This window comes from Phyllostomus discolor, chromosome 12 (assembly GCF_004126475.2).
Source record: "Phyllostomus discolor isolate MPI-MPIP mPhyDis1 chromosome 12, mPhyDis1.pri.v3, whole genome shotgun sequence".
Lineage (NCBI taxonomy): Eukaryota > Metazoa > Chordata > Mammalia > Chiroptera > Phyllostomidae > Phyllostomus > Phyllostomus discolor.
In genome coordinates this window covers 1,750,819-1,770,497 of record NC_040914.2, presented here as the reverse complement: position 1 = coordinate 1,770,497, position 19,679 = coordinate 1,750,819, and the positions used below count along the sequence as shown (strand labels likewise).

The window sequence follows — 19,679 nt, the reverse complement described above, 5'->3', positions numbered from 1 at the left end:
CTGGGACTCACCTTAACTCAGGAGTGGATCTTCCTGTCTCACATGAGATAGAAGGAACTGCCCTCCAGGCCTGAAATTAATGGGGTTATCAGAGTACTAGACAATGGTTATTTCTCAATCCACACCCTGCTTGAGCCTGCTGCAGCATTTGGTCATCGAGTCCTCCCTCCTTGAAGCATTCCCTTCCCCTGCTTCTAGCATCACCAGTCTGTCACTTTAGTGCGTCCAGGGCTCTGGCCTTGACTTCTCTATCTACACTCATTCCCAGGTGCTGTTGTAGCTTAATGGATAACCCTGTCTGTTCTGATAGTCCCCAAATTTCTATCTTCAGCCTGGACCTTGCCACTAAACCTCAGGCTCCTATATCTTGCTACCTGCTCACCATCTTCATTCAGAGGTCTATGAGATGTCTCAGACTGCACAGGTCTTAAACTGGGCTCCCAATCTTCCCCCTAAACCTCCTCCTCCCAAGCTTTCCTCAGTGTCCTTGTGCTTCCTCCTTGGTCCAAAAGCATCAAGGTTGTCCTTGACTCCTTTCTTTTCCTCACACCCACACTCAGTTGACCAGGAAATCCTGTCATCTCTACCTTTAAAATCTACCCAGAACTTAACCCTTTCTTCCCCTTCCACAGCCATCACCCTAGTCTAGGCAATCATCACCTGTCTGGACTATTAAAAACTATTGTTTTGTCAACAAGTTCTTTGAAATATTTCCCATCAGAAAGTAGAATCTCAGCTTCTTTTCCTTGAAACTGGATAGAACTTTGACTTCCATAAACAGGATGCAGAGAAAATGATACTGCTTTAAAGTTCTAAACTGTATTAAAACAGATGATACAATTTCTACCTACTTTCCTTTTTGACATCTATTTATTTAAAATATAGAATATATTTCTGTAAAAAGTAGCTTCTGTTTGTCACAGACATGGTAGATATTTATTTTCAGCCTTTCTGAACAAACTATACATTTAAACCAATGAGTCTTGGCTGGTATGGCTTAGTAGATTGAGCATGGGCCTGCAAACCAAAGGGTCGCCAGTTCGATTCCTAGTCAGGGCACATGCCTGGGTTGCAGGCCAGGTCCCCAATGAGGGGTGCGTGAGGGGCAACCACACATTGATATTGATGTTCTCTCCCTTTTTCTCTTTGCCTTCTTCTCTCTCTAAAAATAAATAAAATCTTTAAAAAAATCTAACCAACAAGAAGGAAATAGATGTTTAGATATAAGAAGAAATAAAAGATGTTTATAGTAGAAGAACCTGATCTAGTTGGAGGGTGAGTAGGGCCTAGAAAATTCCTGAGAAAAGTACATTTGAGCTGAGACAGGTAGGAATTAACTAGTTGACAAAGGGCCACTTCAAATACTGTTGCTGGGATACAAACCACCCCCAAATCTTAGTGGCATAAAACAATCTGGCACCAGGGCTCAAATGATCAGCTGGAACTATTGATTCTAGTACACAATTTTCTTGTGGCTTGGGCTTTCTCAAAACATGACTACCTCAGCAAAGTCACATGTCTCACATGATGCCTCAACAAGTCTAGAGCTAGTTGTTCCAGTGGACAAGGAGGAGGCTGCATTGCCTCTTACTCCCTAGCCTTGGAAGTCACATAGTGTTCATTCCACTATTCTTTTTTTTTTAAGATTTTATTTATTTTTATAGAGGGGAAGGGAGGGAGAAAGAGAAGGAGAGAAACATCAGTGTGTGGTTGCCTCTCACACACCCCCTCCCAGGGACTTGGCCCATCACCCAGGCATGTGCCCTAGACTAGGAGTTGCACTGGCAACCCGTTGGTTCGCAGGCCAGCACTCAATCTACTGAGTCACACCAGCTAGGGTCCACTATTCTTTATTGGTTGAATTCTGCCCAGATTCAAAGGGGAAGGGATGTATACTCTACCTTTTTATGAGAAAAGTGTCAAAGAATTTGCAGCCACTACAGAGGTTGAAGTGGGGGGAGAGGAATACTCTGGTTAGAGGGAACATCATGTGGAAGTATCTGATGAGAGTGAAGTTTGCAAGTTCAATAAATTGAAATGAGTAACTGTAAAATTGTAACCAGAAAAGACACCAGCGTTCAGGCTGCCTGTCACTACCAAATCCAATTAAGCAACTACCAAATCCAATTCAGCAATGGCAGTGATTGAATCTTTTTTTTTTTTTTAATTTTATTTATTTTTAGAGAGGGAAGGGAGGGAGAGAGAGAGAGAAACATCAATGTACGGTTGCTGGGGGTTATGGCCTGCAACCCAGGAATGTACCCTGGCTGGGAATCGAACCTGGGACACTTTGGTTCCCAGCCCGCACTCAATCCACTGAGCTACGCCAGTCAGGGCTGTGGTTGAATCTTTTGTAGGCACTTTATTCAGATGGCCAGCGATCCAAGAAGATGGCGGGTTCATACCCTAACAAACCATCTTACTCTTTCTTTCCCAGCCAGATCTTTTATAAGGGGTTTGGGGGAGGGCAAACAAGGTGTCAGTGAAAGCCTTTGAAATTCAACAGTTGCCTCCAAGGGGGAAGGGTAGTTGCTTGCTTTTTCCTGGTACAGATGTCTCTAGACAAGGTAATCTCCAGCCCAGTGCCCCAGGAGGTCAACTGCTTATTCTCAGGCGCCAGGATGGGCCTTATCTGTAGTTACTGAAACAAAAACTTAACATACACATTACTTGCTAGATTTATGACTATTTACCTTAAGCTAAATTTTCCCAAGTCTTAAGCCCCTATCAAAATGACTCCTTCCCCAGCACTTCATTTCCCCAATACCTGCTTAGTTTGTATCCATAGAATTTGTCACCTAATCTATATTTTTAAATGTTTATTTTGTTCATTGTTTTCTCCCACTAGCTTCTGAGTTTTATGTGGGCAGGTTATGTTTTCCTGTTTTGGTTACTGATGTCTCCACAAATTATGCAATTGAAGTTTTTGAATGAATGAGTAGATTGATCAAGAATGTACCTTCTGCCTTGGTGGGGCAACTCGGTTGGTTAGAATGTTGCTCTGATACACCAAGGTTACAGGTTCAATCCCCATCAGAGCACATACACGAGTCAACCAATGAATGCATAAAATAAGTGGAACAACAAATCAATGTTTCTCTCTCTTCCTCTCTTCCTCTCTCTAAAATCAATAAATAAAAAGAAATAAAAACAAAGATGTACCTTTTGAGACTAAGAGCCTCGTTGAGGGCATGACCAGTGGGAGTGTCATCTTGAAAGGGGTGCTGTTAATGTTTTCTGAACTTGGCTAAGTCAGTGGGGGCGGGGGGACTGGGGGGAACGATTGGGATTGGCTTTATGGGGGGCATGGCTGTGTTGTGGCATTGCAGGCTAAACTTATTTCTAGGAAAAGAGATAAGGCTGGAAGCTGGCCTGTAATAAGCAGTAGGGAAGGCAAGGAAAATATCCGGTGGATAGAGCTAAGTCACACTGCCTAGGGTTATGTTCCAGGCAAGGCACCTGAGCCAGTAGAATCCGTCCATGGGTGAATGTCCTCAGTATTCTGTGGAAAGGACTGGGTTCAGGACTGACAAGATGAGGCTTAGTGGACTGAGACTTTGAAAAGCTGCTTGCAGGGGTAGAAAAGCCCTGAGCCTATGGGAGTATACAACTATGAGTGTCAGAGGAGTGATCACTGAGTGAACTAAGGGGTAGGGCCCATTGCTTAGCGTTAGGGTCCATTGTTTAGCGTTAAAAGTGTTAGAAGAAAAGTTTAGCCCTGACTGGTGTGGTTTAGTGGATTGAGCGAAAGGTCGCAGGTTTGATTCCCAGTCAGGGCACATGCCTGGGTTATGGGCCAGTTGCCCAGTCAGGGCGTGCGATAGGCAACTCATCAATGTATTTTCACATCGATGTTTCTCTTCCTTCTCTCTCAAAATAAAAAGTAATGACGTATGTATCAGGGGGATGAAAGCCAATGAAAGCAGTCATGGGCGTGGTCACAGCACAGTCAAGCTTATCCCCGCAAGACCACTTAGTCAGGGAAGGACTCAAGTCAAAGCCAATGAAAAGCCGCTATGTGGGCTGGACGCTTCAGGCAGGGTGGAGCCAATGAGGGGTTGCGTGGCATCCCCACTGTCCCCGCCCCCGTGGGTTGAGGAGCGCCTCAGCCAGAGGCAGCGGTTGGGGGCGGAGCCTGCAGCTGCCGCGCTCGTGGCTCATGCCCTCCCCTTTGTGTCGCCATGGCGGCATCCGCGAAGAGGACAACGGCGATCGAGGTGTCTAGCGCGGCCAGCACCTGAGGAGGCCACGAGACCATGGTGGTGAGGGGGCCTATGCGGCCGTCAGTCGGTCCGCGTGGCAGTCTGTCCATGCACGGCCCCGCCCCGCGCGCCCCGCCCCCGGCCCCGCCCGAGCCCGAGGCCTGCACCGCCCCTCACCCCTAGTATCGGCCCTCTTGTCCCCGAGCCTGCTCTGGGTCCCAAGCCCTTTCCCTGCCCTTCCCTCTCAGCGTGCATCTCCTTCCACGCCCCGGATGGAGGTGTGTGGCTGAAGGGTTGGATTCGGGAGGGGCTGGTCTTGGGAAGGACCCGGCATCCCCCAAATGGTCCCTGCAGGTACCTGCTGAAGCTCCCTGGGACCCCACTAACCCCCACATCCCAGAGCCGTCTTCATCGTTTTATCCCAACCTCCATCCTTTCCCAGCCTAACCTCCTCCTCCTGCTACTACCGGCCTCTTTCTCTAGCCCCACCCCCACTCAGCTCCACCTCAGCCTAACCCTTTTCTTCTCTTATTATTTTCACCCCATCCCAGTCTCTCTCACCCAACCCTCTTCTCCCATCAGCTACAACATTTACCTCAGCCTTTCCAGCTCTTCCTGTCTTCCTTACTCCACCCCGACCCCAAGCCAGCGCTGATCCTTGGTTCCTCTCCATCTTGTCTTCATCGTCCCTCCCCTCCATCTCCCTCTTCCACCATGCTGGTCCTGCTCATTCATCCATCTTATTCTTCATTCGATCACTTAACAAACATTCACTGAGACCTCTGCAAGCCCAAGCTCCTAACGCAAAGAGAGTTAGGTCCCATCCTGCCTCTGGGAGTTTCATGGGTTGGAGGGGAACAGACCTAAGGGGGAGATGAAGGAGAACTTGGGGTTGCAGGGATATGAAGGAGGGAGAAGCTGGAGCCCAGTTTGGGAGTCCACATCTGGTAGCTGGTTAATTTATTCATCAGATTTTACCCCACCCCTGCTGGCAACTGGGCTGACACTTGGCATTGGGACCCAGCAAGGAGTCAGACACAACCCTACTTGTGAGGAGTACTAATTCTGTGCTTACCTCTGTGCTGGACAATGCTGGGGAGCTGAGGGCTCAGCCCCAGGCCCTGATCCTGGGGAGGTCACAGTCCAGTGGGGAAGATGGACTTGTCACCAGACAGTGACATCTCAGAGTGCTCGGGGCTATAATGGGGGAAGCCCAGGCAGAGTCATTAAGCCTGGGATGGGGAAACCTCGGGATGGAGGAGTCCAGAAGAAGTGACTGATACAACCTGAAGGATCAGGGAGAACTTTGGAGAGGAGGAAACATGAGAGTTGATGAGGAAGAGTGAACCTAGTGAAAGAATAGGGAAGAGTGTTACATGCAGAGGGAACAACCTTTGCAAAGGTCTATGCCTTTGCAAAAGAAATGAGAAATGAGGTGCTTTTGTTGGACTCAGAAATTTGAGAACTCTAAGAATGGAGGCAATGGGGAGAGATGAGGGTGGAGAGGTAAACAGACCAGAGGGTTATCTTCCAGACAACAGGGATCTACTGAAGGTCCATGATCTATGGAGAGACAGGTAGGATTGTGTTGTGTGAAAGTTATACTGTTGCTTGCTGTGAAGATGCTGGCAGGAGGGGAGAGGCTGAGAGCAGGAAGACTGAGAAAATGGAAACTGTGATTGCACAGACATCGTTGAGAGGTGTGGAGAGGCACAAGTGGAAGATGACTGTACTCTCCAGGGCCTACAAGAGGAGTTTAAACCCAGAGACATGGTACCAGCATGCTCTCTCCCTGCCTCACCTCTGGCCCCTGCTCTTCTATACACCCCCCACCCCCACCCCAGACCACACAGGAAGATGAAGGCCTATCCTCAGCTTGGCCTTCACCTCCCCTTGACCTCCCCTGCTACTCCAGTATAAAGAGTGATTCAAGCCTCTAGACCCAGACTGGAAGATAACAATACTCATGTTGTTTCTCTGCTCCCATCTCTGGGGTCCTCTGATTCTTTTTTCTCCTCCACAGGCTCGCAGCACTGACAGCCTAGATGGCTCAGGGGAGGGCTCAGTGCAGCCCCTACCTCCGACTGGGGCACCCAGTGCGAAGGGGAAGGCTGGAAAGAGGTGAGAAGTAAGGTAATGGCTCAGCTTACAAGGGGGCGAAGCACAGGAGGCACTAGTGATGTGTTACCTGTCCCCCAGGCTCTCAGCTCCTCGAGGTCCCTTCCCTCGGCTGGCTGACTGTGCCCATTTCCACTATGAAAATGTTGACTTTGGCCACATTCAGGTAGGATTTGCCCCCAGGTGGGAACCCAACCCTGAAGCAATGTCAGTTACCCTACCCCTAAGACTGGTCCCTGGAACTGGCTGCTCCACCCATCTGAGCCGTCAGTGATAGGAGTTGCAGGACAGAAGGGGAGAGCTGCTCGTCATTCATACATTTTTTTCTTTATTCATTCAGCAACAACTTTTTGTTACGTGTATACTCTGTGCCAATACCCTGTACCTTGATTAAGGCATCACCAGGTTCTGCCCTTAGGGAATATAGCCCCATCCCTATATAGTACCACCTGGAGAGGTTAGGACTGGAACAACAGTGAGGCCCTCACCTGGGCCTTTCTTTCCCTCTACAGCTCCTGCTGTCTCCAGAGCGTGAAGGCTCTAGCTTCTCTGGCGAGAATGAGCTGGTGTTTGGGGTGCAAGTGACTTGTCAGGTAAGGCCACCTCTGCTTCTCATCTAGCCTGGTGGACTGGTTGCCATGGTCCTCAGCTCAGTGAAATGGAACCACTATTCCTTTTTGTCCCTCCTGCTCCCACAGGGCCGTTCCTGGCCAGTTCTCCGCAGTTATGATGACTTCCGCTCCCTGGATGCCCACCTCCACCGGTGCATATTTGACCGGAGATTTTCCTGCCTCCCAGAGCTTCCCCCACCTCCAGAGGGTGCCAGGGCTTCCCAGGTAAGCTGCTTGTTATCCCATCCCTGCCTCAACCATGGTGTATCCTCATCATGGATGTGTGAAATCGTTAAGGCTGGGGAAATTGATAAATACTTAAACACGAGTATGGTTTGAGTCCCACCAGTCAGAATGGAGAGGCCCCTAGGACTGCAGCAAGGTTCTGGAGGCTCCCTTTAGTTTTAAGATCATGGGGAGTTCTGGGGTGTTCCATGGGAGGGTCAATATGGCCAGACCAATGGAAGTACAAAGGAGCTTGACATAGTTTGTGTGCAAACTGATAGGACAATATTTTAGTACTTAACAGTGGAATGGCATCCATGCATTGAGATTGAAGTTCTGTCCTGTCTAGAGGCAAGCTAAGGCAGTGTAGAAGGGCAGTGAGCTCTCTTGGGGTCTCCTCATAAGAGCTCACCCTGACAATCTAATCACAGATGCTGGTGCCACTGCTGCTACAATACTTGGAGACCCTGTCAGGACTGGTGGACAGTAACCTCAATTGTGGGCCTGTGCTCACCTGGATGGAGGTGGGCCTGGGCAGCAGGGCTTGGGGTTGGAAGTGAGTGAGGGATGTCAGAGGACCAAGAACCAGCCTAGCAGTGTGTATGGGCACAGGAAGGAAATGAGCCAGACAGGAAGAGACACTGGCATTTCAGGATCTGTTTGGGTTAATGCCTGTGAGAGAGAACGAGTGCCCCTGTGTGTGTGTGTGTGTGTGTGTGTGTGTGTGTGTTAGCAGGTGTTTGGCTGCGGGGATGTGAGAATTTCAAGGTATATATATATCAGTTAGAAATAGGTTTGGCCTGGCTAAGAGTGACTAAAATAATGGGGTTTTAGTTTTTGTTTTATTTTATTTTTTAAAAAGATTTTATTTGTTTATTCTTTTAAAATATATTTTATTGATTATTCTATTACAGTTGTCCCATTTTCCTCCCTTTATTCCCCTCCATCCTGCATACCCCCTCCCATCTGCATTCCCCCTGCCCTTTAGTTCATGTTCATGGGTTGTGTATATAAGTTTTTTGGCCGTTTGTTTATTTTTAAAGAGAGGGCAAGGAAAGGAGAAAGGGAGAAAAACATCAGCGTGTGGTTGCCTTTCAAGCAACCCCTACTGGGGGCCTGACCCACAACCCAGGCATGTGCCTTGACTGGGAATCAAACTGGCGACCCTTTGGTTCTCGGGCCGATACTCAGTCTACTGAGCCACACCAGCCAGGGCAGTTTTATATATATATTTGATTTTGAATCTCATTTTTAAAACTTGTATTTTACTGATTATGCTATTATAGTTGTCCTGATTTCACCCTCTTTGTCCCCCTCTACCCAGCATCCCCCACTCTCTCAGGCAATCCCCCTACCATTGTTCATGTCCATGGATTATGCATATAAGTTTTTGGCTTTTCCATTTCCTATACTGTACTTTATATCCCCATAGCTATTCCGTAACTATCTATTTGTACTTCTTAATCCCCTCACCTCTTCTCCCATTCCCCCATGCCCTCTCCCATCTGGTAACCCTCAAAACACTCTGTATCCATGTAAAACCAGCGGCTTTTTAGACAGCAGATGTGCAGTGTCTGCTATGGAGGGTGAGGGTGCATGAGTGTATCAGGAGGACTTCAGGGCCAGGGAGCCCTGGGACGTATGAGGGGAAGGAAGGGGCCTTGTTATGGAAGGGGCATGAATTTAGGTGTTTTACCAATAGCTGTGAGTGACTAGATGGGAAACAAGTGTTGGCCTGCACTGGGCATGGAAGAACCTTTTCTTATTTTTTTATTATTTATTATTTATTGCCTTCTGGGTTCTCCCTGTCACATCCACCCTCCATGTCAGCTGGATAACCATGGCAGGCGACTCCTCCTCAGTGAGGAGGCCTCGCTCAATATTCCTGCAGTGGCTGCTGCCCACGTGGTAAAACGGTACACAGCCCAGGCACCAGATGAGCTGTCCTTCGAGGTGAGGCTGTGGGGAAGGGGCAGACTCTAGCTGTACTCCCCACTTCCTAGCTGCTTCTGACTCTCGCATCTGCCCACTCCCAGGTGGGAGATATTGTCTCCGTGATCGACATGCCACCGACAGAAGATCGGAGCTGGTGGCGGGGCAAGCGAGGCTTCCAGGTGAGCCTGGGTTGGAGTAGACAGGTGGGGCTAGGGCCCTGTGGCAACTAGGGTGGCCCAGGCACTGACTCTGATGCCTCCTCAGGTCGGTTTCTTCCCCAGCGAGTGTGTGGAGCTATTCACAGAGCGGCCCTGTCCAGGACTCAAGGGGGGTAAGTGCCAGGGGCAAAGTCGGGAGACCTTCTTTCATTCTTTTTCTGCCATCCATCCTTTCCACCTATGGTTCACCCCACAGATGCTGATGGTCCCCTATGTGGTGTCCCAGCTTCCCAGGGTGTCTCCTCTCTGACCTCAGGTAATGAAAACAAGAGGTCAGGCTCCTGCCCGCCTCCCACCAGACTGATAACTGTACTGATCCTGTGTGGCCTGCTTTTCCCCCTGTAGCTGTACCCCGGCCACGTGGGAAGCTTGCTGGCCTCCTGCGTACCTTCATGCGTTCCCGCCCTTCTCGGCAGCGCCTGAGACAGAGAGGTATCCTTCGGCAGAGGGTGTTTGGCTGCGACCTTGGAGAGCACCTCAGTAATTCAGGCCAAGATGGTGAGGTCCCAGGCCCACCTGCCTAGGCCACTGCTCCTACTCAGGATTTGAGCTGTCCAGCCCTGACCCCAATGCTTTCTCCCAGTGCCCCAGGTGCTTCGCTGCTGCTCTGAGTTTATTGAGGCCCATGGGGTGGTGGACGGTATCTACCGGCTCTCAGGCGTGTCATCCAATATCCAGAGGCTACGGTGAGGGCCCTCTTTCCACCCCTTTCCTCCACAGACTTTTACTGAATATCATCCCTAGTCTATGCCCTGTGTCATGTGCCAAGTTGGGAAGATCTTGGGAGTTGGGAAGGCATAGATTGGGGTTTGATCAGGGCTGGAGGCAGGGTGGGCTTCTTTGAGGAAGTGACACCCACACCAAGGCCTGAGAGGTGAGAATAGAATGAGCATTGGAAGTAGAGGGATCAGTTTCTCTGAGTACCTGCCACGTGCCAAACAAGAACCTACCCTGACAATCTGACCACAGTGGAGATACAGTGGTTAATGAGACAACCAGAGACTCCCACCCTAATGGGGCTCACATGCTGGAGGCAGAGACAAACAAAGAAATGAGAGAGTTTGCTAGTAGGTGACAAGTGCTATGGAGAACAAGAGATTTGAGGATAAGGAGGATCATAATAAATCTGGGAGAGGTATTGCAGTTTTAAGTAAGGTGGGCCGAGAAGGCCTCTTGGGGGCAAGCTCCTTCTGTAGGATGGGAAGGAGTGAGCGAGCAATTTGGATATCCTGGGAAAAACATTCATGGTGGAGAGAACAGCCAGTCCAAAGGGGAAGTAGCAGGAGATGGTGTCTGAGAAGTAATTAGGGGCAGAGCATTCAAGGCCTTTTTGACAACTGTTAGGATTTTGGCTTTTACATGGGAAGGTTCTGAAGTGAGGGGAGACAGCACATATGACAGTCTAAGAGGTGGGAAGGAGTGAGGCACAAGTGTTGAGGCCGACAGGAGGCAATGAAGTGAAGAGTGTGGAGCCTGGGGGTGTGAGAGATGTGGCATGAGTTCCTGTGCATTGAGCTTTTACCCTCAAGCAGTGGGACACCACTAGATAGTTGTGAGCAAAGCTGCTGGGATTTCTGCCACATTTTCCATTGACCTCTTGAAGAACAACTTGGTGGAAGTAGCATGGTCACACTCTGGAACCAGATAACTTTGGGTAGCTACAGGCAGGGGCACCTTCTACTTGAGCCTCAGGGTGTCCCTCTGTAAAATGAGGCTCCTCTGTCTTTGGCACACAGGGTTATTACGGATGAAGTAATTCTCACCTTTGAAGAGCCCAGGGCAGGAAGAAGGCTGCATACATCTGTGGACAATGGGAGGGAGGGTACAGTCAGGAGAGCCAACTCTGACATGAGTCTTTCTCCTCTTTAACTTGGTGGTCTCAGGCATGAGTTTGACAGTGAGAGGATCCCTGAACTGTCTGGCCCCACCTTCCTTCAGGACATCCACAGTGTGTCCTCCCTCTGCAAGCTCTACTTCCGAGAGCTGCCCAACCCCCTACTCACATATCAGCTCTACGGGAAATTCAGCGTGAGTAAAGGAACTGGTGAGGTTGGAGGGTGTTGGGATGCATGGGGGCCAGCCCGCATCATGCCTGTGCACAATGTCAGGAGGCCATGTCAGTGCCTGGGGAGGAGGAACGCCTGGTGCGTGTCCATGATGTCATCCAGCAGCTGCCCCCGCCACACTACAGGTAAACCAGGAGGGGTAGGAAAGGGCTATGGTGGGCTCACAAGGGAGTTGATGCTCAGGTGAAGTGTCCCCTTCCACTCCCACCCTCAGGACTCTGGAATACCTGCTGAGGCACTTGGCCCGCATGGCAAGACACAGTGCCAATACCAGCATGCATGCCCGCAACCTGGCCATTGTCTGGGCACCCAACCTGCTACGGTAAGCTACAGCTCACCAGACTGTCACCCACAGCTCCCTCCCATGGGCTGAGCCCCAAGTCTCCCCCTATACCCATGCTAGGAACTCACCCAACTTTTGTTCTCTTGTTCATTTCATTCAACATATATTTGTTAGTTATGTCCGGTGTGCCAGCCCCTGTTCTCAGCACTGGGAACAGAATAGTGAGCAAGACCCTGTGCTCCTGGGCTCATATTCTCATGGAGTAGATGGACAATGAACTAGTAACAAGAAAATACACAGTGTGGCCTGATGGTAGTGAGTGGCAAGGAGAAAGATTACAAAGCAGGGAAGGGGCATGCATAGGATCATGGCATTTTGGAATGTTAGAGTGTCAGGGAAAGCTTCAGTTAGAAGTCTTCTATAGCCAACAGCAGGGTAAGCCCCAGAGGATTTTATGGTGACTGAGACAGGCAAGCTATCTGTCCTAAATAAAATAGGTGGTACATAAGATGGTGGGTATAAGAACTATGGGGAAAAAGAAACAAAGACAGACCTGGAATATGGAAAAGGTTTACAATTTTAAATAAGGTAGATGGGGAAGACCCACTGAGCAAGGTAACATTTGAGTCAAGATCTGTAAAAGGTGAGAGAGGGAGCCATGTGGATATCTGGGGAGTAACAAACCAGGCAGAAGGAAAGGTAACTACAAAGGTCCTGGGGCTGGGTCAGGAGGAACAGTGAGAAGGCCATTGTGCTAGAGCTGAGTGAGTGAGTGAATAAAGGGGTGAAGGGGAGGAGATGATGAGGTGTCAGATAGGTGGTGGGGGACCAGATAAAAGAGGAATGACTTATGGGTTGTGGGTTGTGTGAGGACTTTACCAGGAGTGAGTTATGGCCAAGAGAGGGCTCTGAGCCCAGAGGGCCCTGACGTGACTCAGGTGTTCACAGCCTCCTCCAGCTGTGAATGGGAAACAGACTGTGGAGGTGGGATGGGAGCAGGAGACCAGGGAGGAGGAAGCTGTAAGGCTCCAGAGGGAGAGGATGGGCGCTGGGCCAGGGCGAGCAGTAGAGAAGAGTTTAGGTTCTGGATAGATTTTGTAGGTGGAGCCCGCAAGGTTTTGGGTCAGATTGGATGTGGGTGTAACGAAGAGAGAAGTCAAAGATAGTTCCGAGGTGCCTGGCCTGAACCACTTAAAGGACTACATGACTAAGATGGGGAAAGTGGTGAGGGAGTGTGTCTGGGGAAAGGTTGAGAACCTGGTTATAAATGTGATTAGTTGGATGAAGTCAGAGGTGTTGAATGACAGTTACTGCTCCCACTGGCTCCCCACCTAATCTAGCTAGAACCTCCCCCAGCTGTGGCTCAAGGCACCTGGTCTCCCTCTCCCTCTTCCCATTCAGGTCCATGGAGCTGGAGTCAGTGGGGCTGGGGGGGGCAGCAGCCTTCCGGGAGGTGCGGGTGCAGTCAGTGGTGGTGGAATTCCTACTCACCCACGTGGATGTCTTGTTCAGTGACACCTTCACCTCTGCTGGCCTCGACACTGCAGGTATGCTTGTCCCATCTCCTGATGTCCTGGCTACTGCCTCCTCATTGTCACGGCTGCGTGTGGGAGGGCAGGTGGACTCCCAGCCCTGTTTCTACCCACTGGAACTGGACCTCCCTCCTGGCTCCTTGAGGACCCCGCCCCGGCCTCTCCCACCCCTCCCCACCCTTCTCATTTCAGCTCCTACGCTCAGGATCCCCACTTCTTGGCCCGGACATCGTTCTTCCTTCACCCCTTGTAGCTCCTGGGGGCGTTTGGGGCCAGGGGTCTACCTGGGAGGAGGTGGGAGGTCCCCAGACTTGACCCTGCCCAGGTCCCACCCAGACTCCCCACCCTGCCCCGGACCCCAGCCCAATCAGGATTCAGCACATCGGAGGGCCCTCTGGCCCGAGGTAACTGAAGCCAGGGCCACTGCCCTCGCTGGCTGCTGGGAGCTGCCTCAGCTGGTTCTGCCTCATTCCTGCTCACTTGCCTGCTGCCCACCCATTCCTGCCTGATACTCTCTGGTCCCCTGCCTTGCCAGCCCGGGGGAGGGGGCACGCTTTGGGGCTGGGGCTGGGGCTATAGTGCTTGGCTTTGCCTGTGTCCTTGGCAGGCCCCTGGGCTGATAGCTGCCCACTTTCCCAACTCCCCAGGCCGCTGCCTCCTCCCCAGGCCCAAGTCCCTTGCGGGCAGTGGCCCCTCCACTCGCCTGCTGACTCTGGAGGAAGCTCAGGCTCGTACCCAGGGGCGACTGGGGACACCCACTGATTCCACAGCTCCCAAGGCCTCAGCCTCACCTGCGGAAAGGTGAGTGGGATGCTGAGGAGAGGAGGGTCTAGTCTGGAGGCCTCAGCTCCTCACACTGTCTCCTGTGTCTCATCCAAACCCCAGGAGGAAAGAGGAGAGAGGCGAGAAACAGCGGAAGCCAGCGGGTAGCAGCTGGAAGGCCTTCTTTGCACTGGGCCGGGGCCCCAGCATCCCCCGAAAGAAGCCTCTTCCCTGGCTGGGGGGCATGCGTGCCCCACCACAGCCTTCAGGTCAGAGGTCGTGCAGTTGGCATAGTGGTGGGCAGGCACTCTGGAGTGCTCCTGTGACCCTTCTACCTCTCCTTGTAGGTAGCCGACCTGACACAGTCACATTGAGATCTGCCAAGAGTGAGGAGTCTCTATCATCGCAGGCCAGCGGGGCTGGTGAGTCAGGGTGGCCTGGCCTGTGCCAGGGTCGAGCTGGAGGAGCTGGGGCCCTGAGTTGGCCTTCTTATGCTGTACTTCAAATTTGGGTGTCTTGGGATTTTATTAGTTTTTAATTTGGACATCTGGTATAGTAAGTTAGATAAAGCATCACCCTTAGTTCATACCACACTGTGGTCATTGGTCCATACAGGGTCCTTTTACATTCTTATTAATTTCTTTTGAAAAATTTACGTGATATAATGAACATCCACATACCCACTGGCCAGAACTAAAAGAGTCCCACAGTCTTACCTGCAAGCTCCTCCCCTCTCCTACCTGCTGACATCAATAGAGGCATCCTCTAGATTTGATGGTCATCATCCTCTTGTTTTTAAGGTTTTTATCATGTCCAGAGCATACATAAACATATTGTGTCATTTTAGTCATTTTAAAACTTCAGTTAAAGGTAGTATAAGAAAGCGGGTATTGTGCTGTATGTGGAACTTGCCTGTCATTCACAACTGCATTACAGACTACCATCATGTTGCCAGGTGTAGCTCAGGCTCACTTCTGTCTGCTGATCTTCAGTGTTCCATGTGGATATCCTGTCTGGGGTTGCTTGTCCTTTCTACTCCCAATGGATTTGGGGGCTCTTATGAGCACTCCCTGCTGTGCCCGCACTCCTGTGAGGGCTCTACGTGTACCCAAAAGTGGAGGTGCATACTCTAGGGCATACTCATGTTCAATTGAACAAGAAAAGGCCTACTGTTTTCCAAAAGTGGTCATTCCAGCCTACTCCCAGCAGCTCGTTTGAGATCCTGTTGGTCATGTTCACAGCCACTTCATTCTGGCCTTTGGGTCTGGAATGGTTCTCCTCAGACCCAAAGAATGGTGCCATTCACTTCCGTTGTCACCATGAGTCTGAACAGCTAGCTCTCCCTGGGTTCACAGCCATTGTGGCCCTATCCAGGAAAGTGCCTCTGCATATTATTTCCCCAGACTCCTGGTTGTATGCCCTATTCTCACTGATGTGTGGATGTGTAAAGTTCTGAGCACTAACCCCTAATTTTCTCCCACCTACCACCCTCCCAGGCCTCCAGAGGCTGCACAGGCTACGGCGACCCCACTCTAGCAGTGATGCTTTCCCTGTGGGTCCCGCACCTGCTGGCTCCTGCGAGAGCCTGTCCTCCACCTCCTCCTCTGAGTCTTCCGAGTCCTCTGAGTCCTCCGAGTCCTCTGAGTCCTCAGCAGCTGGGCTGGGGGCACTCTCTGGTTCCCCCTCTCACCGAAACTCAGCCTGGCTAGATGATGGTGATGATTTGGACTTCAGCCCACCCCGCTGCCTGGAGGGGCTCCGGGGGCTCGACTTTGATCCCCTTACCTTTCGCTGCAGCAGTCCTACTCCAGGGGACCCTGCACCTCCTGCCAGCCCAGCTCCCCCAGCCCCTGCTTCTGCCTTCCCACCCAGGGCAACCCCCCAGGCCTTCTCATCCCGTGGGCCCACCAGCTCTGCCTCACCCACTGCCCTGGACATCTCAGAACCCCTGACTGTATCAGTGCCACCTGCTGTCCTAGAGCTGCTGGAGGCTGGGGGAACACCTGCCTCAGTCACCCCAACACCAGCACTCAGCCCCAACCCAGGCCTGCACCCCCATCTCATCTCCCTGTTGCCTCACGGAGCCAAAGCCCAGCTGAGTGATACCTGCCAACAGGAGATATGCAGCAAGCTGGCACTACCTGGTCCCCAGGAAGCCCCAGGACAACATGGTAAGTCCTACTCAGCCCATTAATACCCTACAGACCCTGAGGCTGTGCTCAAGACCTGGCTAATGCCCCTTCCCATTCCTCTCTGTGTAGGGTCTGGCATGGATTTACCGCCGCTGCCCCCACCCCTATCCCTCCTGCGCCCTGGTGGGGCCCCACCTCCACCTCCCAAGAACCCAGCACGCCTCATGGCCCTGGCCCTGGCTGAGCGGGCTCAGCAGGTGGCCCAGAGACAGAACCAACAGGAGCATGGGAGTGCCCCATCTGCTCCCCACTCCCCTTTCTGCCGCCCACTGTCCCTGGCGGTGGGCAGTGAGCCTCTGGGGACCTCAGGGAGTGGGCCACCCTCCCACCCACTAGCACACCCTGGTGCCTGGGCTCCAGGACCCCCACCCTCCCTACCAAGGCAGCAAAGTGTTGGGAGCCTGGTGAGGAGCCCGCGGCCCATGGGGATCTCAAGGAGGGGATGCAGAGGCCCTGCCCAGGTCAGTGCCCAGCTCAGGATGGGTGGGGGCTGCAGGGATATGCCAGAGACATCAGCCTAGTTCCTGTGTCCTGTCTCCTCACAGGTTCTTTCTTCTGTGAGAACCCCTGGCTGCTTCTCAGCTCCCCGGGAGTACCTGCCACCCTTTCTTGGGGTCCCCAAACCAGGCTTGTATCCTCTGGCCTCCACATCCTTCCAGCCCAGCTCCCCAGCCCCAGTATGGAGGAGCTCCCTGGGTCCCCCTACACCACTTGACAGGGGAGAGAACCTGTACTATGAGATTGAGGCAGGTGAGGGCTCCTCCTACTCTGGCCCCACCCGGTCCTGGAGTCCTTTTCGCTCCATGCCCCCAGATAGGCTCAATGCCTCATATGGCATGCTTGGTCAATCACCACCGCTCCACAGGTCCCCTGACTTCCTGCTCAGCTACCCACCACGCCCTTCCTGCTTTCCCCATAACCTGAGCTATTCAGCCCCTCAGCACTCTGCCCGGTGCCCCACTCAGCCTGAGCCCCTCTATGTGAACCTAGCCCTAGGGCCCAGGGGTCCGTCATCCACCTCTTCCAGCTCCTCTTCCCCTCCTGCCCATACCCGTAGCCGTTCAGATCCTTGCCCCCCAGCCCCCCGCCTCCCCCAAAAACAGAGGGCCTCCTGGGGCCCCCCTACACCTCACAGGGTGCCTGGGCCCTGGGGCCCTCCCGAGCCTCTCCTGCTCTACAGGGCAGCCCCACCAGTCTATGGTAGGGGGGGTGAGCACCACCGAGGGTCCTTGTACAGGAATGGGGGCCAGGGGAGGGAGGGGGCTGGTCCCCCACCCCCTTTCCCCACTTCCAGCTGGTCCCTCCACTCTGAGGGCCAGACCCAAAGCTACTGCTGAGCCAGAGCGGAGACCTTTCTCTCTTCTCTCTCATTGATCTTGGCCCAACCCAATCCCTTGTTTTGTATTTTCTTAAACTCCTGATCCCTGCTCCAGGTTTCTAACTTTGTAACTTGCTTCTGATGTGAGTCCCTACCTGTTATGGTGTCCCTGCCCTGGGCTAAAGGGCACACCCATTCCCTCTCCATCCTCCATTATGGGGGTCTCTCACACAGCTCTTGGGACCATGCTGACACTTTGTCCTCCCTCTCCCTCCAGGAGCCCCCAGCATGCCCTGACCTGTGCATAAGGGGTGGGGGACAGCTCCTGTCCATCTCCCCACATATCCCATTAAACCATCTGATAACATAGATGAATAAAAATGGTAAAACTGTGTTTGCTAATGTCATGCTGGGGCTAGATGCAGTGAACAAAGAGGCAATAGGTTGCTGTATCATTTTATCACCTCAGCAGGTGCTGAGTGCGGAGTCCCTCCTGGGAGCCTCTGAGGGACGATATCAGCAGAGAAGAAGCCATGGGTGTCCTAAGAATCTGTGCCAGGAGCAGGGTCCAGGCCTGGCCTGTCTCCACGTTGGCATCCACCTTGCAGCTCTGCTGTGATCTCTGCCAGCAGATCCATCCTGGGGAGTAGCAGGGCAGGGATGGGCTGAGGGTTACCCCAGGTATGAGGAAGGGGTCCAGAAGCACTCTTGCCAGGGCCCATTTCTCACTTCCACACGCTGGAGAAGGAACCTCCTCTGATCAGTTCAGGACTACCCACATGCTTGAGGGTGGGTAGGGGGAGCTGGCACTGCCACCTGGGGGCCATGGAGCTCAGAACAGGCCTGGAGCGGAGGTTGGGAGGAAGGCATGGGCTCAGGGTTTCCTTTTCACTGGCCCTAGTGGCCTTCCCTGCCAGCAATCTCCAGGGTATGGGAAACCTCCCTGTGGGTCAACAGGCAAGGTAGAGGCCCAGCAGGGCAACTCTGTGCTGCCACAGTCCTGCAGTACTGGGATTTTGGCTGAGAATTTCCTCTCAAGCTGCTCCTCAGAACCCTGGCTGTCCAGCAAGGAAGCTAGACCCTGAAAGATGGAGTGTAGGACAGGGCCCTGGGCAAAGGAACATTGGTCAGGGGTCCATAGGTCAGTGAGGGGACAGTTGGGGGTCCCAAGAAGGGGCCCCTGGTCAGAGGAGAGGCAGCTAGAGAAATTGGGGTTGGTTACAGCTGGGGGGAGATGTCACAAGTTAGGGACTGAATGGTCACACAGGGCTCTGGAGGCATCCACACTATTGAGCTGGGCTCCAGGCAGTGGTACAGGCTGACCCTGATTGTGGAGCTGTGGCATGGGCAGAAGTCAGGGCTGGGACTGGGGCTGCTGCCTGGAGACAAGCTGCAGCCTGAGTCCCAGGCCAGGCCTTCCTGGACTCTGCTGTAACCCCCTGTGACCTCAGGAATCTCCAGAGCCTGCAGAGAGTGATAGCAGAGAGCTGGCATGGGTGGCCTGGGTGCCCCAGGTACCCCATAACTCCCTTAGTCCTCCACATCCCTGTCCTGGCTCTTACCTGGGATGAGGAGGGGCCTTGAGACATCACAGGGGGGCACAGGCCTGGGTGTAGTCTTGCATCTGGGAGCCAACTCATAGTATAGTGTCTGTGGAGGTATGAATCAGTTGGTTGAAATTACGGAGTTATAGCTGAACTGTGCCCAGCACCTGCTACCACCTCTTCTTACCCTCTTACCTGGTGGGGAACCCTGGGGTGCAGGACCCAGTATTGTCTAATCCATTGGGGAGTTCACCTCAGGAGCTGAGTCCTATGGAAAGGAGTGTGGATGTGGGGACAAAGGCCCTGCCTAAGGTTCCATGGCAACCACTCACTCCTGCCAGCCTGTCCTGTACTTGGATTCCTGCAGCAGGTATTGGGTATTCTGCAGGCTGCCCCAGCAGTCAGCAGGCTCTCGGCCCAGCCCAGCCTGAATCAAAGCCTGGTAGAGGCCTGGCACCAGGGATTCCAAGGCTGGGCTCTCACCTGCCTTCAGTTTAGCCTTTACCTCATCCCAGAACAGTTATCCTGTGAGGAAGCATGATTGGTGGATCCAAAAGGGCAGGGTGTAGGGTCACTCACTGACCAATGAAGACCTCCTGGGTCAGGATGCAGAAGCTGTAGAGGTCTAAGTTAGCAGCAGGCATATCACCACAGATGAACTCAAGCGGCAGCC

At 52.5% G+C, this 19,679-nt stretch overlaps 1 protein-coding gene across 1 annotated transcript; it reads left to right on the top strand.

Annotated features, from left to right (window-relative positions):
* The first annotated feature begins 3,959 nt into the window (after nucleotides 1-3,959).
* Nucleotides 3,960-17,853, top strand: ARHGAP33 (Rho GTPase activating protein 33). Its single transcript, XM_028529581.2, has 22 exons — nucleotides 3,960-4,262; nucleotides 6,226-6,323; nucleotides 6,402-6,486; nucleotides 6,833-6,913; nucleotides 7,019-7,156; nucleotides 7,588-7,680; nucleotides 8,987-9,109; nucleotides 9,193-9,270; nucleotides 9,356-9,422; nucleotides 9,506-9,565; nucleotides 9,655-9,807; nucleotides 9,893-9,995; nucleotides 11,193-11,337; nucleotides 11,418-11,500; nucleotides 11,590-11,697; nucleotides 13,060-13,205; nucleotides 13,838-13,991; nucleotides 14,076-14,221; nucleotides 14,300-14,374; nucleotides 15,449-16,123; nucleotides 16,214-16,605; nucleotides 16,690-17,853. The coding sequence occupies exons 1-22, from the start codon at nucleotides 4,257-4,259 to the stop codon at nucleotides 17,479-17,481; spliced, it is 3,801 nt and encodes a 1,266-aa protein (XP_028385382.1). The 5' UTR covers nucleotides 3,960-4,256; the 3' UTR covers nucleotides 17,482-17,853.
* The last annotated feature ends 1,826 nt before the right edge of the window (nucleotides 17,854-19,679 follow it).